At 34.1% G+C, this 21,908-nt stretch overlaps 1 protein-coding gene across 28 annotated transcripts in view; it reads left to right on the forward strand.

Moving 5' to 3' along the window:
• PICALM (phosphatidylinositol binding clathrin assembly protein) overlaps positions 1 to 21,908 on the forward strand; it is a 106,580-nt gene that overhangs the window by 71,656 nt on the left and 13,016 nt on the right. For 3 of the 28 annotated variants that reach the window (XM_059068488.2, XM_059068491.2, XM_067038335.1), the window contains 9 exons: positions 3,588 to 3,737; positions 7,349 to 7,429; positions 11,563 to 11,670; positions 13,223 to 13,354; positions 13,447 to 13,477; positions 13,654 to 13,753; positions 17,363 to 17,386; positions 18,777 to 18,836; positions 20,337 to 20,441. In XM_059068488.2, coding sequence (XP_058924471.1) covers positions 3,588 to 3,737; positions 7,349 to 7,429; positions 11,563 to 11,670; positions 13,223 to 13,354; positions 13,447 to 13,477; positions 13,654 to 13,753; positions 17,363 to 17,386; positions 18,777 to 18,836; positions 20,337 to 20,441 — 791 coding nt within the window. The remainder of the gene's footprint in view (positions 1 to 3,587; positions 3,738 to 7,348; positions 7,430 to 11,562; positions 11,671 to 13,222; positions 13,355 to 13,446; positions 13,478 to 13,653; positions 13,754 to 17,362; positions 17,387 to 18,776; positions 18,837 to 20,336; positions 20,442 to 21,908) is intronic. The other 25 variants (XM_059068490.2, XM_067038325.1, XM_067038324.1 and 22 more) reach the window with 15 other exon arrangements.

Here is a 21,908-nt window from a genome sequence, read left to right on the forward strand (position 1 = left end):
GCTGAAAAGTTGTATTTTTAGATAGATGAAAAATTTTACAGAAGGCTTAACGAGAACTAATTAGCATTTCAATGAAACTGAACTGTGAAATTGTTTTGTCTGGATACCGTGTACAATTAATTCTAACAATGACAAATTAAAGTTTCTGCTTGGAATTATTGAGCTCGTATATGAAGGCAGATAGACTTACTGTGGGAGAATAATTTTAAGTAATTTCAGCCTGTAAAAATTGTTTTATATTCTGGTAGAAGAAATATTCCATGGCAATTTGTGTGTGAATACAGTGTGGAAGTACATTTAATCATGATTTCCTTTTCTATTTTAGGGTATTTTGGTTTATGTACTATTTTCATCAAAATTTCCCCCATATTTTAACATTAGGCTTGCTGTATACAAGTGACACTGTTAAACTGTTTTTTTTAAAAAAAAGTATTATCAAGTATAGTTGGGAGCAGAGGCAGTAAGTAGCAACTGACTATTTTTCCAAAAGCTTACAATTATATACAAGGAAAGGACAGTGATCTTATATAAACCCCTCAATTTAAGAAGAAGGAAATCTTGTCTTATATTTCATATAAAGATATTTGGCTTCTGAGTTAGTGATAATTTCAGAGTTTTGACTTCTGAATAATTGGATAGTGGAAGAGTATTTTGAGCCAAGAACTTTGAATACTTCCTAATTTAGTCATTGTATTGTTCATACTCATGACATTCAGATTAAGACTTTTTCTTTATTTTTAAAATTAAAGTTACTAAGGTAAATAAATCTTTTATATAAAAAGCTTTGATCATAATAGTAAATGCTAAAAGGCATTTTTTTTAAGTTAACCACTTACCTGAACATTTGAAATATGTAGCATTTCACATCATGCTTTTATAGTATGTGACAAAACAAAGGTATGCTTTTTTTTTTGATAATTCTAAAATCTTATTCTATGCTTTCCTTGCTCTCATTTGCTAAAAATGGATGTTAACAACAGATTTGGAATTTAATTTAGTTCTTATAAGCACCACAGAAATGATGTGTATTCCCAATCACAGCTAGGTTAGTGGTATAGGGTTAAGAGGAGGTAATAAAGTTCGTATGTTTAATGTGAGGCATTTTAAGGAGCCACCTAAAAATGAACATTGAAGAGAGAGAACACAAGCTCTCCTGTTTCTCTCATTGCATTATTAGTGAGCCTTTGATGTTTCAAGAAATGGTCTGGAATCTAAACAAGCACTTGGTGTTGAATACTAATATCTTGAGATATCAGTTTTCATCACCTTGAAAACTTTGAGTTACAGCAAGTCTAAAAATCTACAGTACTACCAGGTTAAGTATACTGTTGTATATTTTTAAGCAAGATTTCAAAATTTAATTCAAACAAAAAAGAGTGACCCTTTCTGAAGTTGAATTTGTTTTAGTCTCAGCTGGCATGAGACACACAACACTATGAAAACACTCAATTTTCTGTGAATAAATGTAGATATCAAATATTTACCTCAAGACTGTAATATGACTGGTACTATTTTTGTTTTAATTTTTTGGATTATTTTTCTATAACTCTAATATAAAATTAAACTTTCAAGTGAATAATGATAAAAATAATGGAAAAAAGTATTTATTAAAAGTATAAGGAATTTTAGAGTTGCCAGTCTTATAAGTACAGTTTAAGTTGGAATAGCTGGAACATTATTACTATTTTTTTTATCTTCAATGAATTTGAATTAATCATTTATGGTATAGTAGACTAACATCATTTAGATTTAAAAATCATCATCTAATCTAAATGATGTTAATCTGTTACCCATAGTAGTAGTGTTTTGTCAAGGTAGATTAAGAGCTGTTTTTTCTTATTGTCTGACTGATCTAAACATACAGATTCACTGGTGTATTTCTGCATATTCTTCTTCAGGATGTTTCATATAATAGGAAATGATTGATATTAAGTGCTTAGGTAAAAAGTGTCAATCAGTAGAATAGCAGATAACTAGTAACTTTTTCCAAACATGTCTTTTCTCATGAACCTAATAGATCTTGTAGAAATGTGTATACTCTTTTTGAATGACTTCTCTCATGACTTCTTTTGCATGGAAAACCAGAGAGAAGTTTTGTGTTACTTGTCCAACAAAGTATGATGTACTTTGAAAACTCCATGCCTCTATCAAATATTTAAAAGTAGTATTTTCAGCCAAACTGGTCAACTCTAAACTTAACGCAACTCCTTTCTTATACAAGAAGGAGTTAGAGTGGTCATCATTACATTTTTATTTTAGTACAAAAAAATGAATCTTAATTTTGACTATTTTCTGCTTTTTATTTCTGAATCATTTTTTCTGATTCTTTTCCCCCATTGTTCCATTTATTGAGAAGTGGAGGGATGGGAAAGATGTTTAACATGATCATTTGAGTTAGAATAGTACATCAGTGAGTTTTGATATGTTTGTAGGACTTCATACAATGACCTCAATATTATCTTGATATTTTTCTTTTTAAAGTTGCAGTTGCACGATTTGTGGAACACTAGCTTTGAATTTATTGACTTTAAGGATAAAGTGTGCCTATATTGTTTTGCAGAAGCTGATCCTTAGGCCATTGCTTCCTTATTGTTTTATCATACAGTCTTAGAGTAGAATACAGTGCTTAATACTGTATTCTTAAGTAAGGACCACAAACTAGATTAGAAGAGGCAAGAACAGGCACTGGCTGGAAGTACAGGAGTATCTTTTCATTTTTAATTGTGTTATAAGAGAAAAAATTATGACACTGTATTTTCGCTGCTCTTTATTTTTTTCTTCTCCCCATTTACTTAAGGTATGATGAATGTCTTTCAGTCATTACAGTGACAGTTATCTTGAATGAGGTATAGGTATAGTAAATATGTGATTCTAAATTTGATAATAAAGTACATATTTGGTACCATTCTAGTAGGGAACAATACTTTTGTTATTCCTTCCAAATCATTTAGGCTTTAAAACTCATAGCTAGGCCTTCAAAGCTAATCCCAGTTTACTGGGATGGCCAGTCTTTTGTCTCTGTTCTTAATTTTTCTAAAATTCCTTTCCCATCATTAGACCTTTTCTTTGTCTTTATTATTTTGTTTCCTACATCTGAACCTATACAAGAGTTTATATTCACTTGTTAGAAACCCCTAATTCCCTTTGGCTTTTGAAATACTGCTTATTCCACATTTGAATTAATTATTTATATGAATTATGTGAGTAAACATAGCTATGCCACCAGAACTGATACACTCCCACCTTGGGTGGGGAACACGGTTCAGGGTAGATGGCTCTTTTATAGAAATATTTTTGTTCTTACATATTTTCCTTTTTTAACTACATGACTGTTGGCTTTCTGATGTAAAGCAGATCTAGACTTTGTGTGCTACTGTTGTTATGGACACATAAGTATTTTTTTCTGAGGGTTCATTTTAAAATATGTTAAATGAATTTCTTCTATCTTGGTGATTAGATTTGATCATTTGCATTTAGATTAATAATAATATAGCTACTACTTTTCACTTTGCATCTTTTGACTGATTACAATACTAATTAATTTACTTCCTTTCTTCATTTTGCTATAATGCACTTGGACTGCACAGATCCTTTCTCTGCTACTGTAGATGCTGTTGATGATGCCATTCCAAGCTTAAATCCTTTCCTCACAAAAAGTAGTGGTGATGTTCACCCTCCCATTTCTTCAGATGTATCCACTTTTACTACTAGGACACCTACTCATGAAATGTTTGTTGGTAAAGTACCATTTAACCTTTCTTTCCAATTAATGTTTATACTGCCTAAGTATTTTTTTAACGTATCCATTATTTTTTAAAGCACTGCAATAATTACTTTGTATTTTAATAATAAATTTTAAAGTAAACTAAATAGCAATAGTGTAGTGAGATTTTTTTTATGCCAGTATCCCTAATTTTATTTAATGCAGGTTTTTAGGAAAGAAAATTTCCTTTGAAATTGGACTTTGTTTTGTTCTCTATCATACTGTAGCGTCTCATGCTACATCCTGTTTATTAGTTCAGAGAGGTGATTATTAGGAGAGTTGAATGAAGGCGTAACATCTCTTAAACTTAGTTTCGTGTTTATGTGTGCTTATATTTTTCCCTCTTTGCTTGAGAAAGAGGGTGATTATCACTCTTAGTAGCTTTCTGAATCTTTCTTTGTTTTCCCTTTTTAATTTCAAATAATGGTACAACTTTATATTGTATAAGACCCACTATACCCTCTGTCCAGTCTTAAGGGTCTCATTTCATTGTTAGCCTGGGATGAAAAGTAGAAAATGAAAAGCAACTTGACTGAATAGCCTTAATTGTGGTATAAAAATCTATAAAAAGGCAAAATTTCATACCAAAGTTGTACAAGGAAGAATACGTTTTTAAGTACATACTAAACTGAAATAAATGTTTTTGAATCCTGCTAAAAAGATGCTAAACCCCCTTAAAAGATGATGAAAACTGTTTTTATTCAATTCAAAGAAACAACGTACGGTGACACATTTAAATCTTTGATTAAAGCAGCATGCGGAAAGTCGTCTGTGTACTCTAGGTAGATCATGTGGCCATATTCTGTTAAGATATATCTTAGAGAGGGGAGGATGGAAGGTGACTAGAAAGCAGTAGTTGGAGATCTGAGAAAGTTTCAAGGCAGGTGCTCCAGTTATACAACTAGTCTAATAGTTCTAAAGTGTAATATTTGGTTGCAATAATTCCTTTATTATATTGTAATACATTTAAAACTTATATAAAAAGTAATTGAAACTAAATTATACATTTTGTTGCTCTAGAAATTTGTCAGATGGAGTGCCTTTTTGCTTGGTAATAAGGGGTAGCTAGAGTTATCTTTGGAGTGTTCTGTTGAGGTGGTGGTTTTTTAGGTTTATCTTTTCTTCGTATTTACTGAATATGAATAGTCTGTATATTGTAAATATGGCTGTTTGTATCTTTAAGTCAGTTGCCTTAACTTGGGAATATGAAACAGATACGTCTTTGCTTTGGGACTATATATTTAGATCTTTTAGCTCAGAGTAGTGCATGGGCTTCAGGTTGTCATATCTGTATTCCCCTGAAGGGGGACAGAATGGAGGGCAGTAACCTTAAGTGCTGAAGGTTGTAGCTATTTTACATATAAACAAAAACAGAGTAAAAATATATAAAAGTCATGTGAGAGAGTTAATTATTATTTTGACTTTTCAAGGAAAGCCTGTAATAAGAGGAATATACTAGAAATGTCATATTCCTAATGTTTTTTAAGTTTAAGGCCTATGATTTGGGGCAAGAGGAAGACCAGAAAGCAAAGCAGATTAGTAAAGTTGATGGCTATATACTCCAAGGTCATTCGGTCCATTTGAAAATTAAAATCATAGAATTGGTGATTTAGAGTTTGCAAAAACCTGCAGAGAATGTTTGGTCCAGCTCTCAACTCTCATAGTCGTAAGAGAACATTATTACCATTTTATGGATGTATCACCTGAGTCCTAGAAAAGTTAATCAAGATAACCCAGCTAGTGGGAGCAAAGCCTACAGCAGGAGACAGCAGCTTTGCTCTGCAGTGCTCTTTCCCTTATTTAAGTGCAGACTTTCATTTAAACCCTTATCTTTCTCTTTCTGAGGGCAAATAATACAAATGAATGTATGAAGTGTACTTTAAAAAAAATCACATCTGCCAAGTTTTGTCATTAGAGAAAATCTTGTTAAATACTTTTCTTTTTTTAATGAAAATGAGTGCAGAAGGGGAAATTAAAAACCACTGATGTCAAACCATTAGGCATTAGTCTAGAATAGGGGTCAGCAAACTTTTTCTTAAAAGGTCAGATTGTAAATATTTTTGGCTTGTGAGCCACACGATCTCTTTCGCAGCTGCTCAACTTTGACATTATAGCATGAAAGCAGCAGTAGACAAGACATAAACACATGAGCTTGGCTGTGTTCCAGTAAAACTTTATTTACAAAGACAAGCAACTGTAGTTTGTTGATACCTGTCCTAGAAGAGGCTTTTTAATAAGTCTTTCAATGCAAGTTGAAAGTTCCTGAGAAGTAGAGTTGTGTAATAAAAATTTCAATACTTTCTTACTCAGAGTAGTAAGAGCATGAGGGGACCACCCAAGGTGTGCCATTCCTGGCACTGTATCGTCTAATTAGCCACTAGCCACATGTCATCATTTAAAGGTTAATTAAAATTAAATGTTAAATAAAATTAAAATTTTACTTCCTCACTTGTACTAGCCACATTTCCGTTCTTCAGTGGCACATGTGCCTAGTGGCTACCGTAATGTACCATATGCACAATCTGCATATTGTGTGGATTTATAAAACATTTCTGTTATTAGAAAGCTCTGTTGGATAGTGCTCTAGAACAGTGGTCAGGAAACTTTTGGTGTAAGGAACCGGATAGTAAATGCTTTAGGCTTTTATAGGATGCATAAAATCCTTGAGTCATCATCTTTCCTTTTTTCTTTCTTTTTTTTAAAACAACCCTTTCGAAAGGTAAAAACCATTTTTAGCTCACATGGGCATATAAAAATAGGCCCCAGGCTGTAGTTTGCCAACCCCTGCTCTATATAGGATTGAGAACGACCAAGACCAGAGTTAGGTATGTAGATACCTTCCAAGTCTTCCAGGGGAGGACCTTGATTTGATGATATGATTCTCAGTGTACTTGGTAGCTTGTCCTCATTAAAGCTATAAGAATACTGATATTTGTAAGTCAAGGGGAGTGGGTTGTAGTCCCAGCTATACCATGTTTGTGACCTTGTCTAGGCCTGCTTCCTCATCTGCAAAAGAAGACATTAGAAGACATGTTGGTATTGACTAAAAAGCCAACTGGTTCATATTTCTTTATCTAAAGAAATGCAGTATTGGTTATTTAAAAAAATTTGTTGTGAATATTATTTATATATATATTTTAAATATAGTATGAGGCTTCCCTGGTGGCACAGTGGTTGAGATCTGCCTGCCCATGCAGGGGACACGTCGTGCCCCCGTCCAGGAAGATCCCACATGCTGCGGAGTAGCTGGGCCCGTGAGCCATGGCCACTGAGCCTGCGCGTCCGGAGCCTGTGATCCGCAACTGGAGAGGCCACAACAGTGAGAGGCCCGCATACCAAAAATAAATAAATAAATAAATAAATAAATATAGTACTTATAATGGAGGCTTAAGTGCTTTTTTTTTTTTTAAGTAGTAATTTGAAGAACACCAATGGCTTGGACTCCTCTGTTTTTTTTTGTTTGTTTGTTTGTTTCTGTTTGTTTTTAATTACTCCATTCCACTCTTAACTGTTCCTCCTTACTTTCTCACTTTTCTCTTTTTTTTTTTCCTGTCCTTTCTTTTCCCCCCTTATATGCCTTGTCAGATTCTTTTTGTGGTACTCAAGCTTATCGTAATACTACCCTTATGTGCCATGAGCCTTCTACTGTAGCTGGTTTATTTGGAGGTAGGTAACAATAATCTCTAAAATTTATCAGTTTATTTATGCAAGAGGGGTTTCTTTTTGTTGTTTTCCTTAAAATGAGTTGGTAAGAAAAAAATACTTGGTTTTGAAGAACAGGTGGTTTTTTGCTTAATTTTGTTTTTCTTGATTAAACACATGATTTATGAATGGATGCCTGGCATCTTCCTGCTTTTATTCATTCTCAAAAGTTCCAAATTTTCAGAAGAGTTTATAACATTTTAATATTATAGGCTTATGGAATTTAAAGCTCTGTGTATAGATCTTAGTGATAGAATGGCAGATAATTTTGATATGAACAGTTGTGGCACAGGTGAAGGGAGATTATACTGGAAAGAAGCATGCTTTTCCAGCGCTATGCAAAGGCCATAGAAATGGGAAGTAGTTTCCAGGAACATGTAACCAATTTGATCTGTATCTTTCTAAATATATTCTGTGTAATCCAGTGCAGTAGCAATAAGACCTCAAAATCCAGCTGAATTTTTTTGTGTATAGGAGTTGTTACCTTAGTTAAGTTGGCATTTAAAAGTAGGTTTGACACAGCTGAAGGACTGAGGTTCTTGACTGGCAGTAAGAAAGACATGGTTAAAAGTGTTTAAAAATGAAATTGTTGAGGGCATTTAACGGAAAGAAAATGTTTGGAATATGGTGAACTTGGGTGTGAATTCCAGTTACACTTCTTTACCTGTGTGACTTTAAGCAAGTATTTAACCTTTCTAAGACTATGAAAATTGGGATAATAATGTCTTGCAGGATTATTAATGAGGTGTACATATATGCCTGTATAATATCTAGCACAATGCCTGACACAGAATTATCATTAAAACTACTTGTATCGAGAACTACTTGTGGGGACTTCCCAAGGGGGTCCAGTGGTTAAGACTCCGTGCTTCCACTGCAGGGGCAAGGGTTCCGTCCCTGATCAGGGAAGTAAAATCCCGCATTGCCGTAGGGCGAGGCCAGAAAAAAAAAGCAATTATCTTATGTATGCAGATCATTTCATACTTGGAGTATACTTCTTACCTAAATTATTTAATCATTAGATATAATCTTGAAAACTCATTGTTTTTGTATTGCTTATAGATTTTTAAATTGCCAAGGGCTATTTATTTTTTACCCCAGTATTTGCTATTTCAAAGCTCAAGAAGTTCATAAAACTTGAAGAGTCCTGATAAATACATATAATTATTATAGCTATAATAATAAAAACTAATTTTCTTACCTACTAATTTATATAAGATGAAATGCTCAGGATAAACCAAAAACCCTTAATAGATTCTGAAATCAAAGAAATTGGGGTTTAAGTCTTGATTCTGCCACTTACTAATTATTTTACCTTGGATAAGTTGTTTAATCTCTTAGTTTCCTCATCTGTAAAATTAGGATAATAATAACTGTCTCATAGTGTTATTGTGTGGTTTAAATAATAACCTATCTATAAAGCCCTTGCATAATGTTTAATAAATAGTAGCAGCAATTTTCTCAAAAAAGAATGAGGCCTATTTATTACAGAACTACCACCAAAATCTATTAAACAACCCAGCCAATTTTTCTCAAAAGTGTTTGGATTGCCTTTCTATCCCCAAAGCTTTTTCATCTTGTACCTTTCAGTCACCTTACTATTGTCCTCTCAAGATTTGCCCTGTAGTAGAGTGGTTTCTAAATGTAAATCTGTGAACTGGAGCTGTTCAGTGACAGAGTTTTCATTGGGCTTTGTGAAATGAAAGAGTTAGGCAGTTCAGTGTAGTGATTATTTCATAAAATTAACCTTAACTTTGATAGCCTATTCATCTTTTTTTGGGGGGGTCCCTAAATCTGCTCTTTTGAAATGGTGATATTCTGTAACTTTGCTTCAAGTAACTTTTAAAAATTAAAGGTTGACAATCTAATCAACTTTTATAATTCATTAAGAATTTCCCTTTTAGTTTATTCTTCTGCTATGTAGAAGCTTTTAAAATTTGAGGTACTAGCTCTGGATTACTTTATATCTTTTCAGATCTTTTATACTTTTAGGCAGTAATATAATTTCACAGATTGATGCCCCTAGGGACCTCAGGAGATGGCTCCTCTCTTTACAGAAAGTAATGAAGTTGTTTTTGTGTTATTATAAAGGATAGGCTCATCTCTGATGTCAATCAAAATCTAGAAAATTTGGGACAAGATAGCAAGGGAAAAGAGAAATTGGTATGCTGTCCTACTTTATAAATTATTGTTCCCTGTGTTTTCTAAAGTTTAATGATATCATAGCTCAGATATTATTTCCAGGATGATTTAAAGAATGCTGTGTGTGGTGGTTTAGCATGGGCATATAATTAAGCATGATAGATTTTTGTCTTTCTTGAGTAGATACATCTGTTCTTTTTGTAAGGAGTTATGAGAAGAACCATCAAGCCCATGGTATATTTCTTAAGCAGTTCGTATACTTCAAAGAGCTGTTAAATCAGTATATCTTTAGAATTCTAGGAGCGTTTTGATGAATGGTCAGATTTATTTACTAAATTACTTTATGTTTTGATAGTGCTTGTATTCTCATTGTATGACCAGTGTCTTTGAGTTAAGAGCATTTTAAGGGTTTAAATAATTACGGAATAAGATCAAACTTGTACATTTAAAAAATTTTGTGCCCTACAGAATATTCATACTATGATGTAAAATGCTACTTTTAAAGTAGTATCATTGATGTATACTAGCTTGTGTGGGTCATTGTTAATAATAAGTCATTGCTTTCTGGCTTCTCTGGCTTTGAGAACCTTCTTGAACTTCTCAGCAAATTTTGTCCTACTTTTTGTTTTTCTTTAAGATCAGTCCTTTTAGTACAGCATTATTGTACTTCTTTTTATCCTTGTGGTATACATTAAGAGTTCAAAGTGAGATTCTTACAGACTGAAAGTCCTTTAGCAGAAAGTTAGGATAGGAAGAGAGAGAGAGAGTCTGTTTAGGGCTCAAAAGTTTAACTTCTTTTTAATGATATAGTTGTTAATCTTCTAATACCAGACATTTAAAAATTTTTAACATTTTGACTTTATAGAATTTAGAAATGGAAGAGAATTCAGGAGCCATTTATTAGAGCGTTCCACAAAGCAAAAAAGAATTCCTTCTTTGTGATCCTTGCTAGGCTTTTCTCTACTTGGATATGTACTCAGTGATTGAAAGTTCCCCAAGTCATGTGACAGCCATAATGGTTTTAGATGATTTTAAATCTTCTTGTCAGCCTCTGGAAATTCAGAGCCTCACCTCACAAAACACAACCTCACACAATTGAAAATCTTAACGTTTACTTCAGCATTGTCTGGTTTCAGCAACATGAGCTGGGTGTCTGTTGCCTTATTGCCACTACCATCAGTGTAACATGGACAGGAAAGAATAAATTTTCTGCTGTTTCAGAGCAGTTAGGTAAATTAGTATATTCGATTATACATATCAGCTCCACTTTTGGAAGTAGTTAAGTTGAAGTTAGAGGGTGGTTGGGTGTTGAAAATAGTCTGTTTTTTGGTTTTTTTTAATATTCAAAAAAACATCTACACACAAGGTGGTGTCATAAGGATTAGTGGGTTATAACTTTCAGAATCCTGTCACTTCTCAAATTAACTTAAACCATATAGCTTTTGATTAACCATTGAAGGAAGGAAGGGAGAAAGGAAGGAAGGTGAGAGAAATATGGAAGGTGAGTAGGTAGAGGGAGAAAGACTCTTGGGGGATACTAAGTAGACTCATATTTTTTTAAAGCACCACAGAATACTTATTTTATTCCCAAATGATTCCTTAAATTAAATTTGGCTTCATGCAAAATCCTAGAATTTTAGATGTGTTTGGTTTTTTAACATCAGCTTACAAGTTTAAGGTAAAAAATAAGCAAAAAAATGTTATTTCTGTAATGAAACAAACTAGTAGTTCAACTTCACTTGCTCCTTTGTTAGTTTTCTTAGTGGGATGATTTTGTTTTGGAAAATGTAATCACAAGAGATGTGGTAGTTGAGGAAGCATTTTGCTTGAAGGGTTGGCTTTGTTTTTTGTTTTGGGAATTTACTGCTTTTTCCATTCTTTTGTCATCATTGTTAAAGAGCTGTAGATGTAGAGTTATTAAAGAATTGAGCTTTTTCCATTTTGGTTTTTCTTAGGATTCACTCCTTCTCCAGTTTCACAGCCACATCCTTCAGCTGGCCTTAATGTTGACTTTGAATCTGTGTTTGGAAATAAGTCTACCAACGTTATTGTAGATTCTGGGGGTAAGAAAAAATTGCTTTATTAACATTACTATAATGTTCTAGTTTAGAGTCTGTGTAAGGACACATAGTGGTCCTTTTAACATGTGTAAAATAGATGAAATTGGGGTAAGAAGTGGTTCCTCTTTCCCCAGCCATTAGAAGAAAGCTTCAAGGGACTGTTAACCTTTACTCTTTTCTTAGTGGCAATTTTGAATCTGGGTAGATTTTGTTTCTCCCAGAGCTATTAAATAAGAGAGAAAAAAAGAGATTTTACTCAGATTAGACTGCTAAATTGCTAGTGACTGTGTGTAGAATGCTGTACCTTTTACTCTTAATTTTTACCTTTACTGAAATGAAATTGGCTTTTTTGAAAACTAGGAAAATATGACCTGTGGTACCTTGACTTGTTGAGGTAGTCTGTGTAATGAACAGCTAGAATAATTAAATATCAGAGTTGTGGGTTCAGGGGCTTTTTATTGTTTTATAGTTTGCTTGTTTAGTCATCTTAAGAGAACTTTATAAATCTGTAGAGCCAGGTTTCCATTTAACATCTTGGTATTTGAAGTTTTGTAAAGATTGAGTTCCTGTAAAGTTGGCACCAAATTATATTCTTCATCATGGGGTGGTAAGTGTAGTAATTAAACTCAAGCCATTTGAAGAAATATATTGAGGTGTTGTTAATTTTATAATATACAATTAGTTATCATAAGTATACATACAAAAGTAAGAAGCAAACTTATAAAGAATGTGTATGGACTAGGAATTTTTTTTTTCTGTGCACTAGTAGGTTTATAATTATATTTTTTGATGCATTTGACTTTTTCCTCTTGAGTTTATCTTGCTGGGAAAAAGGATAAAGGAAATAGAAACCAATTGTTCATATTTTATAAACCCCCGTTTTTGGTGACTTTCTTTTTCATATTTTCTAGTATTCCTGGGTTGTGCCATTCAGTCCTTTGGTGGTTTGGTTGATAGGATTTGTTTTACCTTCTACCGTTTGGTAGCGAACCTTAAGGGATTTTATTTTATTTTTAAATTATTTTTTATTTTTTAAATTTTTAAGCAGTGTTCTACTTTAGTAGATAGTTTTATGCAGTTTGAGTTTAGTTTAGCTATTTCTTATGTATAATTTAGGCTAGCTGTTTTTAGACAGGAAAAGAGATAACCTAGTGGTTCATTTTCACTTGCTTCTAATATACTGTTTTACATATACCTTACATTTTCTACTTTGAAGAGTATAAAAAGGTCTATAAAATATTGTTTCTTAAAAGCAACTTTTTTTTCAAAGTTACAGAGATATATTTTTTACCTGTAATTTTTCAGGTATAAGTGAGTCTTCAGAAAATTTTGTCAGCTGAGGGGACGAATTAATTCCATTCCCTTCTTTTTCACAGAGAAGGGATTTGAAATGGTGGGTTTCTCCTTTTTCCACTTAAGAGCATTTATTAGTGCCCATTTTCCTGGAGGACTTCTCCAGTAAACAAACAAGGAGAAAAGGCAGAGACCTCCTTTAGAAAGCTGTAGCACCATAAAGTTCCTTACAAATCCTATTTCGTCTCTTTGTAACTTTAAGGCTTTGATGAACTAGGTGGACTTCTCAAACCAACAGTGGCCTCTCAGAACCAGAGTCTTCCTGTTGCCAAACTCCCACCTAACAAGTTAGTATCTGATGACTTGGATTCATCCTTAGCCAATCTTGTTGGCAGTAAGTATTTTTTGTATTCTTTAATCTTTAAAATAAGTTGTTTTATAAAAATCATTCTAGTTTTTAAATGCTTCATTTTTCTCCTGTCCTAGATCTTGGCATTGGAAATGGAACCACTAAGAAGTGAGTGTTTTATTTGTATTCTTTCCCTATGTGCCATTTAGAGGTTGATTAGGCTTTCCTCTCAAGAAAGCATGTGTAGAGATGTCATCTGCATCTTAAATGCTCTGTTCAATCTAAATGTATAGTAAAGAAACTTCATAATTACACACACTTAATATTCTCATATTTATTTAAAGTGATGTAAATTGGAGTCAGCCAGGTGAAAAGAAGCTAACTGGAGGATCTAACTGGCAACCAAAGGTTGCACCAACAACTGCTTGGAATGCTGCAACAATGGTGAGTTGGAAAAGCTCATTATATACTAACATGAATGATTTAGGTAAATGTATAACATGAAAATGTTTTTAAAATAGTGATAAGGCATAAGTGGAAAGATTGTTACCAAGTTTTAGAAATACAAGTAGTTTGTATTTCTTTTAAAGGAAGCTTGGTTGACTGTGTTTGCCAGGTACATTTTAGTAGCTAACATTTATTTAAAGGTTACTTTGTGTCAGGCATCATTCTAACAAATAATATGTGGTTTTGTTTTATATAATCCTCACATTAACCTTACACGTAGTAACTATTGTTATCCCAGTTTTACAGATGAGGAAATGAAAACACAGGGTTATTAAGTAATAAGCCCAGATCACAGAGATTGGGTGGGTTTTTAGAACCCAGGCAGCCTTACCTCAGAGCATATTCTCTTAATCACTATTCTCTACTGCTGGTTTCAAATCTATTATTTATTTATCTACAATAAGTAAATAACCTTAACACTGAACCAATTGCTAGATTCACACACATACACGTATTTCCCCCAACAATGGCTCAGTGTTCAGTAATGCAGGGGTCCCCAATGCCTGGGGCCACAGACCAGTACAGGTCTGCTGCCTGTTAGAAACCGGGCCGCACAGCAGGAGGTGAGTGGCGGGCAAGTGAGCGGAGTTTCATCTGCCGCTCCCCATCGCTCACATTCCCACCTTAGCCATTCTCTCCCCACTCCTCCACCCGAGGAAAAATTGTGTTCCCTGAAACCCATCCCTGGTGCCAAAAAGGTTGGGGACCGCTGCACTGATGAGGCAGTGTTCACTAATTCAGCGTTCTGGTGACTTTTAAGAATATAAGTGCAGCAAATAAGGAGAATCAACTACATAAATTATATGACAGTATTAACAAAAGCCAAGCAAGTATAGTTTTGTTTTTGTTGTTTTATTTTGTTTTGTTTTTGCGGTACACGGGCCTCTCACTGTCACAGCCCCTCCCATTGCGGAGCACAGGCTCCAGACGCGCAGGCCCAGCGGCCGTGGCCCACGGGCCTAGCCGCTCCGCGGCATGTGGGATCCTCCCAGACCGGGGCACAAACCTGTGTCCCCTGCATTGGCAGGCTGACTTTCAACCACTGTGCCACCAGGGAAGCCCACAAGTATAGTTTTAATTGAATATGTCTATACACGTACACATCTCACATAGATTATAATCTTAAATCCCAAAACAAAAATCTCATTCTAGTGGATTATATAGTTTTTTATTTTACAAAAGAGAAAGTGAGTGCCAGAGGTGTTAAGTGACTTGCCTGAGGCCTCCCCACTAATAGGTGCCTGAATTGAGAGACTCCTGCCCTATCCAGCTGGCCCCAGAGCCAGAGTTTCTTGCAGTATACTACAGTGTTCCCTACTTCTCCATCTTCTGGTCATCTTCATATCAGAGCTGAAACAAGGCACAGCCCCACCTTGTTTGACCTCAGCTAGGAATGAATACATCCGGTGACAAATTTTTCACCACTTTGCGCACGTATGTGAATGACTTCAAAAGCACCACAAGTATTGATTTGGGGATTACAAATAAATTTCAGTGCATAGCAAATTTGCAAATACAGAATCCATGAGTAATGAAAATTCATTGTAAATGATAATTAATGAGTTAGCATCCAGTACTGAAGAAGTTCTAATGGTTTTAATTAATGTAAGGTATGGTCGTCCCAGAGTAGTTTTGTGGCCGTACCCCTATCCTTGGTCAGCTGCTGTTTTACCAATCCAGTAAGTCTCCCTGGGTTGGAGAAAAACAATTTCTTTCTGTAGAAAAATTTGAAACATGCTTTCTTGCAACGGTGTGTGCTAATAAGCAGCATTTGATTACACAAGCCACACATTGTATCCTTTCTCTTGTTGTTAGAGACCCCCATTATCCTTTTGTTTTAATTTTTAAATTTTTTTTATTGGAGTATAGTTGCTTTACGATGTTGTGTTAGTTTCTGCCGTACAGCAAAGTGAATCAGCCACACGTATACATATATCCCCATTTGCCCACTCTAAAAAAAAATATACCTTCAGGGGCATTAGTTCTTTTTTTAAAAAATTTCTTTCATTTTATTTATTTATTTTTTACATCTTTATTGGGTTGTAATTGCTTTACAATGTTGTGTTAGTTTCTGCTGTACCACAAAGTGAATCAGCTATATGTATACCTATATCCCCTCCCTCTTGAGTCTCCCTCCCACCCTCTAGGTCCTTAAAAAGCACGGAGGTGATCTCCCCACATTATCCTTGTTATAGCTACTTTTTGTTATTAAATCTCTTCTAGAGCACTGTGCTGTTTTGCTCTTTCCTTGGGTTAATTGTATGTTAAAATTAGTAGGGCTGAGCTAAAAATAGTGGGCTGTTAAAGTTTTACATGACATTAAAGAGTTTTATTAGTTTCAGTCTTCATTAATGGAAAATAATATTGAAATTTAGCCACCTTTTAAAATCAGCACTTTTTCTCTGGTAGTGGTCACTACCATCACCAATAATAAAACCTTGCATTTAAATAGTTTACGTTTTTACACATACACACACACTATCCTGAGTCTGTAAACAGTGCACTCTTGGGGGAGTTTGAGGAGCTATTGTCCCAACTGTAAGGATAAAGTTATGCAATTTTTTTTTCCCCTCAAGTGCAAAGCAACTAGAAAGCAGATTTAAATTGAAATCCATCCCTTCTGACTTGGAAGCCAGTGTTTTTCCCACTCTAACACACCTCTCTGACTAGGGATGGCAGGAGGTTAGGTTAGTAGATTTTATAGCCTCAGGAGTGAATTATACATTGATAATATATGAGGAATGATATAAATCCAAATGATATAAAAATACAATGAATATTTTCTTATTTTGTGTTAAATTAGTATTAATCTGTATGAAGTATTAGAAGTTTGCGAATAGCACTTGACTTAAGATTGACTGTTAGCATGTAATAGGCATCTAACCATCTAGAATTTGTTGATGAGAAGCAATATCTGTGATGCTATGTTGTATATGGTACGGTATATCATCTCTTAAGGATTTTGTTAAAACATTTGTATGTCTGTATTTTATAGAGGTTCTTTTTAATGACTAACATTTAGGGCTGGTGATGTGATTCACTACTTAGATAAACTGCTGCTTTTGACATTTCTTTACATTTCTAACCTTTTTATTAATCCTTAAACACTGTCAAGGTTTTTAAATTTTTTAAAATTTTAAACATTCATTGATGTTTTATTAAAATATATAATGTTACACTACCAACTTTTCATTACTGTTTGCTTTTTTTCTGTGGTAGACATTATGCAATGCAACCCTGTTTATGGGATGCACTGAATTTTGCACTGTTGATGCTACTGATAGATTTTATGTTTTGATGACACTTGTAATCAATAAACTATTATGTAAGTAAGGTGATGATGCCAAAGACTAAATTTCCCTTGTCAACCTTGATAGTGTTTTAGTATAGATGTTCTTCCATTAGATACTGGAAATACAAGGGATTTTAGGTAGTTAATGAATGTTCATGTGAACTAAAATGCTCTCTATGTATTTTCTGTTGTGTAAGTACTTGTTCTAATCCAGTGTTATTGCATTATGTAATTGTTCTCCCTGGGAAAAACAGAATGGCATGCATTTTCCACAATACGTAAGTGACCAAAAACTAGCCTTTTTTTGCAATAAATTGGCATGCTGTTAACCAATGCTGTAGCAGAATCTCATAACCTTCTAGCTATTACTTGTTTTCACATTCAGATTTTCACTGTGCCAAAAATTCTTCCTAGCATCTACTGATTTTGTGGGTTTGTTGCAGAATTGATTCTGATGGTGGCATGGGAAATATAAATTTTTTTTCTTGCTTAATATTCTGCCATTTGCTGCCAGATGGCTGGGTGTCTGTGTCTGTATCTGTGCTGCCACTATGCACTTGATGACTTCTGAATGAAGGGAAATGTTGATTGTGGTAATGTTGAAAATAACAATTGCATGAAATCTTACAGGCTTCTGCTGAACTTGGCAGTTTGTCTACTGCTCTTGCAGCTCTTGGTTTTTAAGTAGGGAGAGACCAATAAGTCCTACATGCTTACCCAAATACTAAACTTTTAACTGTTCACTTTAGTTATGCTTCATTTAACTTCTCCATGTGTATGTTCAAATTGCCATATAATTTGTTATTTTTTCATGTTTTAGCAGTGTTATTGGTCTTTCACCTGTATTCAGCTTCAGTTTTTATTATAAGATAACACACACACGGAATGTTGTTAAGACAGCAGATATATCTAAAATGATTCTGTGCTGAGATTGTATATTTTGAGTTAAAGTGTGGGGAGGAAGGGACCTTAAACATCTTAGTGGTAGATGGCTCTTTTAGAACTTAAAGCATAAACAGACTTAAAAATGTATTGCTCTTCCAAATTGGTGCTTTGCAGAAGATAGTTTAAATAATTTATGGAATAAATTAGAAGGAATGCTAGTATACATACTCTGCGTAAGAACTTGTGCTTCTTAGAAATAGTCATACTCCATAGTGGTTTGAAATCTTTGGAGTTATTTGAAAAGAGTGAATGAGGTCCTTAGAAACGAATTTTTTGGAAGATCAGATTGTTCATTGATTTGGGATCTTTATGGGTTTTTTTGCTCAAAAAATGAAGTACCTAGGAAAACATTCAGTAATGCTACTTTTCCAGGCAAACATTTTTTATGTTAGTGATAGACTTTAAATTTTAGAACTTTGAGTATTTTTAAAAATCTGAATATTTTTATTAAAGCTTGTAAAAGCACATTAAAATCTTAGATCACTGTTGTATCTAACTTTAAATGGTATTTTTTCTTTCTGATAATTCTGCTTTTCCGCTAATTTCAAGATACTTTTTTTCATTGAGCTTTAATTGACACAATTATTAACGAACACAAATTTCATATTTAATCACAGCTGTCTTAGCAATTCTTTTTAGTGGAACTACAGCTATTAATTCCTTGAACTCCATTGACATACATGAGTTATACTTCCTTGTTTATTTTTTCTTTCATCATGTCAGGCACCCCCTGTAATGGCCTATCCTGCTACTACACCAACAGGCATGATAGGATATGGAATCGTAAGTATTTTTCCCAGCACAGCTTTTTGAAAATAGGTTGACTCACATTTAACATGCATTTATTTCCCAACTTAACTGAAAAAAGAACTTAGTGCCACATATATCCTTAATGCCCAACACAGAACCTTGCACCATAGCATAGGTTTCATAAGTATTTCTAGAATAGTCATTATGCAACAGATAATATTTATTAATGTTCACTGTATTTACTTGACTTAATTTTCCTCTCATAAGTTTGCTAGGCATTTTATACTTCATTATGAACTCATTTAAACATTAATGTTAACTCCAAGTCTTTGTTGCTGTGACCTTACATTAATACCAGTGAGGTCTTATAACCTGAATACCACTCTAGGGGAAGGGGGGAATTAATATTTCTTGAATTGTGTAGGGGTAAATTTAGTTTAGAAAAGACCGCAGAAATTTTCCCATGACATGATTGGGATAGTACAGAAACAGTCCTTAAACCTTTAAGCTGTCCACAACCCACATTCTAGACTGCCCTTACTCTCCCAAATCTCTTAATACATAGACTCACATAAATAAGAAATGAAGGTAGTGGCTTCAGCCCACCACACACTTGGCGGAACTGTTGCTGGTGGGAGGCAACACTGCATCCGTTGGTATTGCTGCTGTGGCTGCTTCTGCTACTTCTTCATTTATTATACATCTGTAGCTCTTTTCCTGCATATGAAGAAGGTTCACAGCTTTTGGATTAGTAGTCATTACATTAGAAAGGTGTCTGCACAAAAAACTCAAAATGAATCTCTCACTACAAATAGGAGTCATCCTAAAAGGTTAAATAGAACTTGCAGAAAGATAAGATTTTAGAATATAGCATTTTAACCAAAATAATATGTTGGTCAGTGTGTACTCTATTTTGTCACTTACATTAATTATATACCATGGAGTGGTAATTTTTAAAGAGATGGTTGGTTGAGATTTATTTTCAATTATTTAAGAATGAACTAACCTCTTTGTATGTAATTTAAGCCTCTTGGTTTTCCCTAAAAATGTCTGAAATAAAATGAAAGAACCCTATTGGGAGTAAACTTATTCAAACAATCAACTATTTTCCCTTGTGCTTATTTGCATAATGGCCTAAGAACTTGATTTGATATACAAAGGCAGTTTGCTTTGAAATGTCTTAGCCATTTTATACTTTCAAGTTTCCCATGTCTAAAGCTGGCAAATTTGGAAATTTTTTTGGTCTAAATTATTTTGTCTGTTTATCATAGTTTGAATTTTGCAACTCATATAGAAAAAGTTAAGCTTTATTGCAAACTTTAAAAGATGAGCACATTAAAGACTTTCCATATAAAAAAAGCGCTCTTAAAAATTTGTAGCTGTCAGTCTTATTTGCATTTACAGGTACTTTCCCTTAGAGTTACTGCAGAAGTACTAGTACTGTTCGTCCCTGTCATCCTTCTTGTTTACTTACTCATAATAAGGAAAATGTGAGTTAACATCCTTTAACTTGACATTTTTTGTTTTTTTTAGCCTCCTCAAATGGGAAGTGTACCTGTAATGACACAACCAACCTTAATATACAGCCAGCCTGTCATGAGACCACCAAACCCTTTTGGCCCTGTATCAGGAGCACAGGTACTAATTAACATGCTACACGTAACTGTTTTAATGTGCTTGATGCGGAAGAAATATAATAGCAAAAAATCCTTTTATACAACTCGAGAAGCAGGTTATTAGCATTTTTTCCCCTTCATTGTAGATGTTATTTTCTTTGCATATCTTTCTCATCTAAGGGTTTTTAGGAATATTGATTATTTGGAAAGAAAAGATAAACAGATTACAAATATTAAAGATGGAAAATTCTTGTTAACTTACAGTTGGTGGGTCCAGAGGATGGTTTCTCTGAGGTTAAGGAATCTTTTTTCTGATAATGATTCTGACATGCTCTCCTTTGTGGGCCTTAGAAACCTTGAACTCAGAACTCAGTGCCTTGGCTTGAATGGTGCTACAATAAAGGTGTTGCCTTTGAGATGTTTGTGAAACTTGACAAGTCTTCAAAAGTTGTGAATGCTGTTTTTTCATTAGATAACTTCCTGCTGCTAAAGATCATATTTAAAAGTAAACCCCCCCAAAAGGGCAAAATAGCTTGAAATGCCATGCTGACCTAATGTCTTCACAGGAAAGACTTTCCTCTTCAAATGTTTCTAAGGCCGCCTTCCAGTTCAAGAAAATTCACCTAAATATTCACTCTTTCTTTTTCATCTCATTGTTAGCATCAGGGAAATCTGGTTTTTTTTTTTTGAAAAAAGCTTCTCATTGTGGTTACGAGAGGAGATATGAAGTTTCTCTGTTATTTACTTCTCTGGCTGCATACTATGGAATGAGATCCTTGTAAAGTGATAGGACAGCTTGTCTTTCTATATCTGTGGCTGTGCTCATATCGTTTAACAGTTAAAAATAATGACGTGATTGTTAAAGTACACCTTTCTCGACTTCCGATGCCAACTGATTGGTTACTTTATGTGTTTAATGCTATTTGAAAACATTCATGGGAGCGTTTGGTAATGAACTTACTCCTTTTCCACTTGAATGGATATAAATATTACACTTACCAGTGCATACAGTGTTATATTGCCAAAATTATTTGTATTGATCCAGTTGAAGCTTCTGTCTCAGAAGCAGAATATATTGTTACCTTAACCTTGGTTGCTGCCTGACAGTTTCCAAGCAGTTTCACATACATTATCTCATCTTATTCTCGAAATAATCTTGAAGGTAGATGTGCCTAGGATCACTATTGTCATCATCCTTTATCTTTATAGATAAAGAAAGTTGAGACTTGGAAAGGTTCTTCAACTAAATAAGTGGTGAAATGCAACTTGGCTCCCAGAATCCTTGATTCCTGGTCGAGTGCTCATTTGTGCCACACTGCCTCTCTACTAGTGCAACTCAGCCCCTGTGGTCAAGACAGTAGTACTGTCTTCCTTTTGTCAGCACTGAAGCACTCTGCTAATTCCTTGGGTTTCCTGTTGTATTATAAACTATATTTATGCATTTGGGATATAACTACTGTAGTTGTCAAGAGCATCCTATACAATTTTG

This window comes from Kogia breviceps, chromosome 7 (genome assembly GCF_026419965.1).
Source record: "Kogia breviceps isolate mKogBre1 chromosome 7, mKogBre1 haplotype 1, whole genome shotgun sequence".
Lineage (NCBI taxonomy): Eukaryota > Metazoa > Chordata > Mammalia > Artiodactyla > Physeteridae > Kogia > Kogia breviceps.